Source organism: Denticeps clupeoides, chromosome 5, assembly GCF_900700375.1.
Source record: "Denticeps clupeoides chromosome 5, fDenClu1.1, whole genome shotgun sequence".
NCBI lineage: Eukaryota > Metazoa > Chordata > Actinopteri > Clupeiformes > Denticipitidae > Denticeps > Denticeps clupeoides.
In genome coordinates this window covers 20,636,822-20,649,576 of record NC_041711.1, presented here as the reverse complement: position 1 = coordinate 20,649,576, position 12,755 = coordinate 20,636,822, and the positions used below count along the sequence as shown (strand labels likewise).

At 39.1% G+C, this 12,755-nt stretch overlaps 1 protein-coding gene and 1 non-coding gene across 2 annotated transcripts; one reads left to right on the top strand and one right to left on the bottom strand.

Moving 5' to 3' along the window:
• Positions 1 to 256: 256 nt before the first annotated feature.
• On the bottom strand, positions 257 to 10,065 carry lims1 (LIM and senescent cell antigen-like domains 1). The gene is made up of 10 exons (XM_028979652.1): positions 9,900 to 10,065; positions 8,556 to 8,715; positions 8,380 to 8,446; positions 6,895 to 7,015; positions 6,394 to 6,543; positions 5,802 to 5,952; positions 4,721 to 4,813; positions 4,286 to 4,334; positions 4,065 to 4,140; positions 257 to 2,421 (listed from the first exon to the last, which is right to left on the bottom strand). Exons 1-10 carry the CDS (start codon positions 9,926 to 9,928, stop codon positions 2,307 to 2,309), a joined length of 1,011 nt encoding a protein of 336 aa, XP_028835485.1. The 5' UTR covers positions 9,929 to 10,065; the 3' UTR covers positions 257 to 2,306.
• Positions 5,280 to 5,386, top strand: LOC114791379 (U6 spliceosomal RNA). Its single transcript, XR_003749989.1, has one exon. It is a non-coding gene; the product is annotated as a U6 spliceosomal RNA (small nuclear RNA).
• Positions 10,066 to 12,755: the final 2,690 nt, after the last annotated feature.

Genomic DNA, 12,755 nt, shown 5'->3' with positions numbered 1-12,755 from the left:
TAAACCAAATGTGTTGAATGCGAATGTGAAAGGCATTTTAAAGGGTCAAATTTAAGCCAGAGGAGAATCCACTTCAAAACCCATGGTTACCCATGGTCAAGAACAAATGATATGTTATAGTCAGCAGGTCTTACTTCTGTTTTATCAGTGGATGAAAGTACCAATGAATTTTATAAGCCTCAAACATAACAAGCGAAAGCGCCACCTCCATGTGGCCAGTCTGTGAAATGACACACAGAGCCACGCAAAATGCAAGTGGTTTCATTTCCCATTTTATTGTTGAAGAACAGTGTGTGTAAATGCAATACAACGTCATATGAAGATTGCACAATAAACTAGAGTTCAGGTGTTTGTCCTTACATGACATGTTGATCACAAGGTCCCAGTTGATCAAAAACCACCATGGGTTCTTCCCAGTGGGTAATGTCTGAGGTGGGAAGCTGAAACGTTCACAGAGCGCACAGTGAACATAAAACACTGCTGATAAAAACACTAATGATACTGCACACTACTCCTTCTCCAAATAGGTGGCCAGCTCAAACTAGCCATATTATTAGCTACATCACTGTAATGGCCCCATACTGACAGCTAATATTTTTCTGATGCCTTCATGGGTATAGTGGGAAATTAAGGCCATACTATGACCATAAGAATGCAATTTACTTACACCTTCTTATAGTACCATAAATACATCCCTGCCCTGAAAAGGACAGACATCTAGCATGGAAGTCAAGATGGACACTGATCAAGACTGAAGATTCAACAAAGAATGTATGGGACTCACATAGAAAAGACAATTACCAAAATACATTGGATATATAATGCATGTACAGCACTCTTAAAATGTCAGGTTTTGTAGGACCACAAGAAGTGTGATTTAGTAACTTTTCCCACCTTTGATGTGACCAATAACCTGTAAAAATAAAAAAAATAAAAAATGTAATCAATAAAATAAGAAGTTTTTAACAGCTGCAGCCAGAGGCCAGAGCTAAATCCAATAGGAAATCTCTGTGGTGGCCTGAAGAGCACTGTGCACTTTGGATAGCCTTGCAATCTGACAGGTTTGCATGGTTAAGATGTGCCGTGCTGATAATTCTCCTGCCCAAGAAGACAGAATGCTGTAAATAAATGAATGCAGGTTTTATGTCACATTGAATATGGAAAATCTGGCTTTTTAAGAGGGGTGTGTATTGCTGATAAGGCACATAGATTTTTTTTTTCAAGCTTGAATAAAACAAGTTCAAACCAGCACATTTCAACATATTACGTGATTAACACACTGGTCATTTAGATGAATTATATACGCAAATTACTTCAACAGTTTATAACAACACTCATAGTTTATACTAATGTAATACATATATATTTTATAGGTTATAGTTGTGAGTGCACTTCAAAAATAAATTGCTTTGAAAGATAAGCAAATGCATAAAAACTTTCAACTTGACACTGAAGAGGCAGTTTAATTGCCATTAACAACATTTCCTTTATATAGACAAGGTATATGGTGACTGAGTTTAATAAAGAAGTGCAAATTGTGTCACAAAACATACAATGCAGTCAATAGTATTGTGAGAACAAAGTAAAAATTGTTCTAAAGTCTGAAATAAAACAAATGAACAATACAGGGTCATATAAACTGACAGAACATGTAGGACCGCTGAATTTCCAGAATGGTCCATGTTGTGGACCATTCAATTAATATGCAATAGTCCCTAAACTAAGAAAAAATTAAAGCTAATACGCTATTTCTATTTGTGACAAAAAAAATGTATTTTTGGAAAGAATAAATGCCTTCTTTATGACAATTGCATGGTATTAATACCATAAATTATATCAGAATAAAATATTCCACAGACTTAAGTGTGTATAGTAATAGGCCATGAATAAATGTTAAGACACTTCAAATGAAAAAAAAAAGAAGCAGAAAAGGAACATGTTTTACAAGCCACAAGTGAACTTAATCAAATGGCTGAGAGATGTTTCAGCATTGATTAAGATGAGACTGCAGGAAGAAATTAAAGGGAGATTTCTGCTGCCACTGGTTTTGAATTTAATTATTTCCTCTCCCTCAACACAGATCTGAGACCAATTAAGTTTCTCTATGGCATATTCAATAAGGAAATAAAAAAAAAAAAAAGATGTGAAGAGATGAACTGTAAATGCACTTCACAAGCCTTCACTTAAAAATATTCCTAATAGCAGACTTTTAGTCTCCACCTTGAATTTTAAAGCACCATAGTAATGTGGAGAAATGTGTGTGGATGTTTCAGTGAGGGCTTAGCGCCACCTGGCAGTAGGGAGATCTACTTGCGCCCTAATGTCTCAGCCAACTTCTTCAGTCTCTTCTTCAGCTCCAGGGGGAACTTCTCATAACATTTTTTACAGACTGGCTTCATATCAAACTCCACAAACTTGTTCCTGTAACCATAAAAAGCATAAATCCATAAATCCAAAAGGTGACGCTAGTTAATGTAACCATCCCACCACACTGAGGTGCCCAGTTCCCAATTTCCTCAATTAACACTCTCAGCTCTTTAGACATGAAGGGCTCTTCAGATGGAAATGTACTTTATAAGTTTACTTTTCTGTACTCTCCATCCAATTTTGAAAAGGCCTTAGAGAAACCTTGTACCAGACCACATCCATATTCACTCAGCTATAGAAATGGCTCTGTTCAGAGTTCACACCAAAGCAACTGGACGATGAAGACCCAGCAGCATCTCTCACAACTTAACAGTACTTTAAAACCTCTCTGTTTAAGGACAGATAGACATGCAAGATTGAAAGATTTAAAAAAAAAAGTTAACATTTTGGATTTACAAAGGTCTTAGGAAGGCAAAACATTTAGTCAATTGTCTAATTGTCCAAGCAAACACACAACAGGAAAGCTTAAGGTAATTTTGAAATGGTTAATATTGTCTGAGCCTTTGTAAAACAATTAGTGGTGGGCCGTTATCGGCGTTAACGTGAGACTCTTATCGGGTGATTAAAACGTGCTGCGTTAACGTGAGACTCTTAACGGGCGATAAAAAAAAAAATCGCCGTTATTCTATTCACAAAGTTGGGTTGTGAGCTGGGTCTATACTACGCAAGCTTTTGTGCCGGAGTTAAATGGTTACACTAGATTTATAAGTATATTTCTTCTTTCTTGTTTCTTTTATTTTCTTATTTCCTAAAGACTTTTATTTTGTTTTTGAGACCCGGTTCAGGTCTCTTGGACACATGGCGTGAGCTGTGAGAGCTGCGTGGGGTTTGTGTGCAAAAAGTTATTTCTTTCATTTTAATTTCTGTACATATTAGGAATATTTTACATGTGTGTTATTTTGCACCCGTTTTTATGTTCTTTTAATACTGTATATTGTAGAGAGAGGTGCAGAAAGACGCGATGTGTGACGCGATGTTCTGACGCGACCTTGCTTTTTGTTCAGAATACACTTTGCACAGAAAATCTCTTGGGTGTCAGCTCATCATTTGTGGTTCAAGAAACAAAATCAAAAAGTTACACAACGCAGAAGAAGAACCGCTACACTACGATGACTTTCACCTTGATATTTTAGCGCGGATGTATACCTAGCCGAATTGCACTGTAGGGGGCGAGAACGAGTCTTCGAACTGTGAAATTACCACATCAAACCGTGGTAACATGGATGCAGCTGAATAAACAGTTGGTAAACACAAGTACATCTTGTTGAACATAATTTATTTTCATCACCAATTATCATAGTGGAACAGCTTTCTCAAGCAGTTTGTGATGCATTTTGGAAACAGGAGATGAGCCCCTGGTCTAATGCGCCACCTGGCTTGAGAAACCCGTTCTCAAAGACTTACTTTTAGTCATTATTTGGGTAGCACACATATTCTGAATGCCTTCGGCAGAATTCAAATGAGCCATTTTAATCTAGATTAATCTACATTAATCTAGATTAATTTTTCTTACTCTAGATTAATTCCAAGATTGCAGTGAGAATAATCTAGATTAAGAAAATGTATCTACGCCCACCTCTAAAAAATATATATATTATTTTAAGATCTTCCTACTGTACCCTTCATTTGATACTCACTTGAGGGTGAGTTTGGTGTTGCATGTGGAACAAGAGAAACAGTTGACACACCAGGCCTTGTTCAGAGCAGAAACCACTAATAACAGAGAAATACAAGTCAATATTATGTCAAGTCAAAATAAAAATCTGTAAAAAAAAAAAAAAAAAAAAAAAAATCAATATCTTCAATACAAACACATCTATTTACAGATTTACAGTCAGAGCCTACAATATGATCCTACCATCTCCTTCAATCACCCTGTTGCAGTGGTAGCACACATCCCCAAAGAGCTGCAGGAGAGAAGGATGAGAGAGTCATTTCAAGTACAGCTCCTCGTACACTCGTAGACTAAATCAATCCATACATTTTGCAATGTGTACGACATTTATCAGAAGCCCTTATCCACAGTGATGTACAATTAGTAGTTAGAGGGACAGTCCCCCCCGGAGCAACTCAGGGTTAAGTGTCGCAATGAAAGTAGGTGGGGTTTGAACCAGGGTCTTCTGATTCATAGGTGTGTTCGTGTTACCATCCAATATTAACATCCTACATGTTACTACACGATGCACCAGGCCACAGAGAAACGATGTCTCAACACACTTTGTACATGTATAAAACTGCTGATGACAATAGTAACCTTGAAATCCAACATGACTGCAGTTATTCGGTTGTTTACCTGGTTGTAGTGAGTCTCACAGTAGGCCAGTCCTTTTCTCTCATAGTGACGGTGACCCAGGAAGGGTTTCTCACACTTGGCACACACAAAGTGCTGCAGAAACAAACAGGAACAATTTTATCAAATAAAACAGTAAGGTGGGATGAACAGTGAATGATGAACAGAAATAAAATGAACTAGAAATTATGGTATAAGCAGCATTCTTCTAATCCACACTAATCTGGTCATTCGAATTCAGTCTACACCTCAAGAGAACAATTTAGTCTATACATGTGATATGCACAATCCATTAAAGGGAACAGTTTTTTTTTTTTTAATCTCAATCAGACCTGCCCTGTATGCAATAGAATTTTCACTTTGTGCGATTATTTAACATTAATATGAGTTCCCCTAGCCTGTCTATGGTCCTGCAGTGGCTAGAAATGGTGATGGGTATAAAGAGTGCTTTGGCCATTCTGCTTCATCATTCACAGTGGCAGCTCAGACGATCGGATCTGGAATTTGTCCCCTTACATCATAATAAGGGGAAAGGTTTCCTCCCCTTTCTCATGCTTTTCATGTGCTTGCTACGGCTGCACATATACTAAAATTGGATCGATACAGAGAAGATTAGCATGGCCCCTGCGAAAGGATGACACGCAAATCCATGAAGCGTTCCATATTTCTCTCCACCATGTGCCCTTATTTCTCCACCATGTGCCCTTATTTGTATATGGTGTTTTTAAAATTGTATAGTATTTTTTATCGTATTTATACCTTTGTATTCAATGTTACTGTTTTGTATTTAATGTTACTTGTATGGGTCTGAGAGTAACGTAATTTCAATTCTCCGCATGTCCTGTACATGTGGCAGAATTGACAATAAAGCTGACTTTGACTGACTTTTTGACTTTGTCCGCCCAGAGGAATTTCCACCCCTCCCCTAAAAAAGTAGCTCCACCAAACATCATGGCTTAAAAAGCATTGCAGTTGCCCAATGATTGGATGTAAAACCGAGCCCAAATGTATGTTTTTAGTTCAGTCATAAAAGACTTTGAAGAAAGAAAAAAAACAATCAAAACCAAATAAATGCAACACACACCTCCACATGCCACTGCTTGCCCATGGCGTTAACCACTCGGCCCTCAATGGGTCTCCTGCAGGCCCCACAGATGGGCACACCCATTTTATCATGACAGGGCAGACAGTACAGTTCCCCCTTCAACTCGCGAGCATCAGTAGTCAGTTCCTTTCTGTAAATACACACATTTGCTGAAAATAAATGTTGCAGAATCAATTTCTGGCCACTGTTATTTGGCAAATACAGCAGAACCTCTCTACATTTACATGTATCAGACTTATCCAGAGCCATAGTTACGGGGACAGTCACCTGGACCAACTCGGGGTTAAGTCTCTTGCTCAGGGACGCAGAGTGGGAGGAGATCATTCTTAAAATAACACCCTTTCACCATGTGACTACAGCATGAGTAAAATGAAATAGCGGCAAAAGGACGCTTTGTTGTATTATGTGTAAACAGTGCTCCATTTTTCTCTTCAACACACAGGATGTCGAATAATACATGGCCTAGAAGAAAACTGGCATGTCAGTATGATTTATTTAATTTTAAAGAGTAGCTTCAGTAAGTCCTGCATTGAGTGTGTACTGTTAAACGATTATGCCATGAATCACTGACCCACAGTTGCTGCAGTTGAAGTGGTCGGGGTGGTACGGATCATTTTTGAAGATGAGGGGCTGCTCCTCAATGATGGCGTGACACTTCTGGCAGATGTACTTGCCAAGGCCACGTGCTTTCTCGCGGTTATGGCATGGTCGACACAGGTGCCTGCAAACAAAATTGACAACCAAAGCACAATCACCATTTCTTCTCCTACTTTTCTGCAACAGCAGACCAACCACCTTCGTTTCCCCTTACCCTCCACATCTTGAACCACAAATCACCATCTAAACCTACATAACACTAATCTATGACCAAGTTGAGGTTGAACACCAAGGTTAAGATCAGATGATACACCAGGTATAAGAGACAGTCCAAACATGTGCTTTTTCCACACAGAGAACCCCATTGGTTAATCCACAAATTTAGTCTAAAACATTTGGCTCATAGGCTATGCCATCAGAATGTAGTTCTGTACTGTGCATCTCAAAAGTACAGTCCGAGAGACGGGGAACTTACCGGCCGGCATTTTTGACAAACCCCACATCGGCAAGGACAGCTTCACAGATGTCACAGCAGAAGCAATCCGGATGCCAACTGTTATTCATGGCTTTAATCACACGACCAATAATGAACTCTCCTGGGTGGCAGAACATGGGAGAAGCAAGGAAATAAAAACAAATGTGAAATTCTGAGCCGATACTGACAGCAGTGCATCATTAACTGTTGCTCTGAAAATGTTCTTTTCATGTTATATATACACTACTCACAGTAAATTAGGGATAATGTTAGAGACTTAGTGGATGCCATACATACATTGTTTGTTTGTTTCACTTCAGACATTTTTGGGATAGGGAGGAAATTGTATTGGGGTGATGGTCACACCTCATTTTATGTTCTCCATGTAATGGTCTCATTGTGTACAGGTGTGCCTTATATTGGGACTGATACCAAAAGACAACCTTTCTCAATGTATAAGAAGCTGGTATTGTCAGTAAGTCATTCCAAGTTCATCATTCAAACAGCCATGAACATACAACGTCACTTAATGAACGAGCAGCGTCACCTGGCCGTGGAGCGCCTTTGGGTTGGTGGCAGGCAGTCAGATGTTGCTCGTGAACTTGGTGTGTTTCAAAGTGTCATCAGCAGATGTGCATCAAAACACAGAACTACTGGCAGAGTTCATGGCGGACCCAGGAGTGGAGTCCCACAAGTGGCAGACCACAATGATGACCAGAATCTAAGGACCTATGCATTCAGACATTGTTATGCAACTGCCACACAGCTGCAGGCCCGTTTACGAGATGCGGGGGTACTAGGGTTCCCAGACAAACCATTCACAACCGACTCCACCGCTTTGGCTTGAATGCCAGACGAGTGTTGCAGGTGACTCCACTGACACCTAGACACTGGTGTGAACGTTTGCAGTGGACTTCAGGAAGTTGGAGTGTCTCATATGGTATGGCCATCAATGTCCCCTGACCTGAACCACATAGACCACGTCTGGGACCAGTTGAGGCAGAGACTGAATGATCGTACCCACCCCAACATGACCTGGCAGAACTGTGTGTAGCACTTATGGAAGAGTGGAATGTATTGCCAACATCATGAGGCTAGTGAGGAGCATGAGACGTCGCTGTGAAGCTGTCATTGCGGCAAATGGTGGAAACACCCACTACTTGTTATTTGGGGCCATCCCTGTTATTTTCTAAATTTTGGGGGTAATAAATATTAAATTAAACTAATGAAAATGGTGTTTCTTCTTATACATTATTAGTAATATCAAAGGGAACTTTTACTTATTTAATTAAAATTCAAATAGGAAAAGCACTCATGTAAATAACAATATCCCTAAATTATTGTGAGTAGTGTGTGTGTAATATATATATATATATATATATATATATATATATATATATATATATATATATATATATATATATATATATATATAAATAAAAATAAAAAGCAGCAAAGTATAAATAAATACATAATGATGCTTACCACACTGGTGGCAGCAGGGCGCAAACAACATCTGGAAATCATGTTCGCAGTACTTCCTTCCTTCAAACTTACAGCCAAAGAAAATAAAAGAGATTAAGCACGTGGACATAATGAACGCTGGGATAACTGATGTATAAAGTACTAACTAGGGTGGATGTTTCAACTGCAGTCCCCACCTCATAGAAAAGTCCTTCCGGAAACTGCTGGAAGCACTGGGCGCACACAAAACACTGCTCATGGTACAGCTCGCCATTGCTGTTGACAATCTTCTCTGCCGGAGCAAAGCCACTCTTGCACCGCTCGCACGTGGCATTTGCCAGGGCATTAGCCATGTTACTGGAGGCAATGAGGGGGAAAAAAGAAGCATGATTAGTGAAAGAAGTAATTCCCCAATTATCGTGGAAATGTGTATAAGACTCAAAACTAACTGGACAAAAGTTGAAAGCTTGATTGCCTGACCAGGCTGCCAAATAAGATAATGACTGTCATACTGTGAGCCTGTGCATTCAGGTCTGAAATGTCCCATAATGCCATTAGACACAACAGTACGAAACGGTCCTCAGACAGGAAGAGTATGGTATTTACACACACATACACATAACGGGAGTAGTTTTAGATGAGTATCTTGCCTTCTTCCACAGTCACACATTCCAGCTTGGTGAGATCATACGGAGAGTATGATCTATATCGGGGACAGAACCTCAGTGTATCCCACAACGCTGTAACTATGGTGACGGGACACCCCCCCCAAGTTCATACATGGGGGCGTCTTGTTCAAAAAACTGCTCTCTCCTAATATGGTCATTTACAAAAGCCTATGCAGGTTCGAGGACACATGGCTCCGCAGGGAGAACGTCCACAGAAGACCATGTTAGGCAGACTGGACAGGATTTACACGTCAGTGTGTGTTTACACATCTGCTTGTGATGGGAGGGAAGAACAGACTACAAATGGTCACACGAAACATGTCCACTCAAGCCATACTTCTCACGACACCAGCTGCTAAATTTTTAATACAGCTAGCGGCTAAAGACAGGGGGGGGAAGAGACTTTTTGCCACGAAATTCCCCCGAGGACCAACTAACTTCCAGCCACTACGTCTCAGCAACTACGCCAGGAATGTTAACGCACACTACAACTCCAGAGCCGTCTGCTTCTCGTTAACACAGGAATTACACGCAGAAAAGCTTAAAATTAAGACGTGAGGGAAGTAGACATGCCTTTTAAACAGCCGACCTGTTAACTTACTTTTACTCTTCCTTGACTGAAACGGAGAAGTTTTACACGTTTCTATACTGTTAACCTAGCAAGGCAGCTAACTAAGACAAATAAATAAATCACTTTATTGTTTACGCCGTCACTTCCGATCAGTCGTCGTCAGAATACTACAGCATTAATAATTACGTTTTATGGATTTTACTTCACTTTATGATAATATTAAGCGGGATGAAGCGTTTTGGGCAACAGGGAGTTGCCCAAAACTTTAGCCCCCTTGGCTAGCGGTTCCCAACAGCGCTTACCTGCCCGTCATATCTGCGAACCCCAGCATCCCCCTCCACTCTTGTATTTCTGGAAGGATTTTAGTATTTCGATAGTGTGCTCTGGTGTTTTTAATAAAAGAACTCGACTCTAGCCGTCCTATCTTTCCAAGGCTCTCCAGACTGGGAGAACAAAAACGCCCTTCTCTTAGAACGTCTGCAGGGAGTGTCGATATCTTCCGAACTCCAACAAAACGTAGAATACTAAAATAAATCCAAGCTATTTGGACAGGTAAATAATAATAATAATTAGATATTGATGTACACAATCATGGGTTAGTGCATATCTTCAATAATCTCTTGTAGTTTAAAAACATGCGTTTATTACAGTATATTTTGTATTGCAACGTTCAGATGATCCCTAAATGGAGGTTAAATTTCTACTTTCCTTTCCTCCTCCACATTTGTCCTGACATCAATTAACTAACGCCGGTCGGCAGTAAAACTCTTTGTCTCTCTCATACACACATGGACGCAGGACTGTAGGCCAGAACGTGTAGATCGAATTATAGAATAATACGGCTTCAGCGAATCAGTTCTATGTATTTTCTAAAAATTTTAATGCGCGATTGTGGGCTTAATTGGGGTAGAGCTGACTGATCAAGTCTGTTGTGTGGAATATCCCCCAGGTTCTAAAAAATGGTTCTGTTGTCAAATATGGAGAGCTTGTGTGGTGATCTTGCCGTTTTTTATCAGCAGGTGGCAGCTTCTCCTTTAGGAACAATAAATCAGGGAACCTGAAACAGATTTTGTCATTTAAATCTGGATCAATTTATAAAAGAGTTAGCAGTAAACCTTTTCACAGTATTTTACTTTTTAGAAAAAAAAAAAACATCCTGAATGGTATCTGCCTAATGTGCGATGATCATTAATCATTAAACTAAGAAATTTGTCCTGAGAGTAGTTATGAATATCCTGACATAATTTTACCCCAATGATGAAATATATCACAGGGCTCAGTTATGATGTTTTCAAACTTTTAATTTTGTGGCTATCCTTTCACTTAAAATATGTCATAGAGTATAGATGTATAGAAAGCAAATCACGGAACCATTATTATGTTAATTGTTGTGATAATGACAGTATCTTGTAGAAAATACAAGCCACTAAATGTAAAGGATGTCTGCACTGAATCCAAATTTTCTGCCTTAAGACATCAGGTAATTGCATAATTGCACGTGCCCTTTGAATTTAGAGATGTTTCAGCGTCGTCCTGGTGATGCAGTGCTGTTGCATGGACAGTACCAAACAGTCCATACACAATGCACAAAAACTAAATATGTACAGTTTGTTTGTTTTCAAAGCACATGTAGATGTCATGACAAATCACAAATTATGCACAAAAACATATGCCCTTGTTAGAAGCTTTGACTCTCACAGTGTGGCAGTGGTGGCCGAGCGGGTAAGGAAGTGGACCCGAAATCAGAAGGTTATGGGTTCGAATCCTGAACCGCACTGAGGTGGCACTGATCGAAATACTATCCCTGCACGCCTGTCATGGCTGCCCATTAGGGTGATGGGTTAAGTGCAGAGGATGCATTTCATTGTGTGCACCATGTGCTCTTCTTGCTGTGCATCATAATGACAATCACTTCACTTTCACTTACAGCGTAGTCTTCCTCTTTATTCCATTACAGGAAGCATATGCCCTCTTATTACAATATTCATAGCGATATCAAGTAGTTAATTTAGCTCCTGGCCTGGGGAAAAGAAATTACATTAAATATGAAAGTAATAGCCCTTCCTCATACCAAGGTCATCACTGGAATGGCTTAAATATAATTCATCGTAAATGGCAACATAAAAAATGTTTCAGTTGTGGTCATTGCTCTCAAAGAGTCACAGACATATTGAGATTAGCATGGGCTATGAATAAAGAATATAAGGCATTTTGTCTATGGAAATGTAGAAAGAACTGTCTGTGCATTTAAGATTAAATACTGTGATGGAAACGCTTAATTTATGTCTTTTGTCTGTTGTTTTTTTTTTTTTTTTAAATTTAATTTGTTGGTGTTTCCTTGGTTTTTGTTCTCAGTTTCTTCTTTTCATGCAGTGTCTTTTCTTTTGGTGCATTTTATTCATAAATTGCAGTATAATGTGTTACATTATTTCCACATATTTCTTCCAAAGAAAAAATAAGCAAGTCAGATTCCTTAGAACATGAGATGATTCTCTCCCTCATTAAATAGACAACGGGGCCACCGGGCCACCCACAAATTGAATTTAAAGTTCAAAAAGTATGACTTACTATTGTTCAGAGGAAAAAAATTCAGATCCCTGTGGGTAGCCATCAGAGCTTGTGACACAGGAGTCACAATCTGACATACTGGATGTGTCGCTACCACCAATAGGGGTCAGGAAAACCTGGAAAAACCTGGAAAATTAGGAAAAAAGCAAAAAAAGGCATGTCTTGCACAACATGACATATCAGTTGCTTCGTTGGGGCCTACGGGACTAATGCAAATTTTTAACATGGTACAAACGTGACCAAATTTAACGTGACGTATCTTGACAAAGATGTTAATTAACTAACATGTTAATTTTGCCCATCAAAATCTCCTTTGGAATTTTGGTTCCTAGTTATTATTATTGTTTTTGTCTAAGATCTACTACACACCACAGATGACTGTGCAATTTTCAAATAACGTGTACATAAGACCATATTTATTCACTTACTCTCACACACACATATATATATAGCACTGCAGAACTTTATCTTGTGTTATGTCCTACATATATTTGTGTATGTGTGTGTGTGTGTGTTTCATAAGAGGCAAGTACTGATGACTGTAAAACAGATTTATTTTAAATCACATGTACTGATTGGTTGCACATGCT

Coding starts and splice junctions, on each gene's coding strand:
- lims1 (XM_028979652.1), bottom strand. CDS start 9,928: ATGCTGGGGTTCGCAGATATGACGGGCAG. Junction 8,716..9,899: donor TTCGCAGATATGACGGGCAG/GTAAGCGCTGTT, acceptor CATTGCCTCCAG/TAACATGGCTAATGCCCTGG. Junction 4,814..5,801: donor GCAAGCAGTGGCATGTGGAG/GTGTGTGTTGCA, acceptor TTGTTTCTGCAG/CACTTTGTGTGTGCCAAGTG.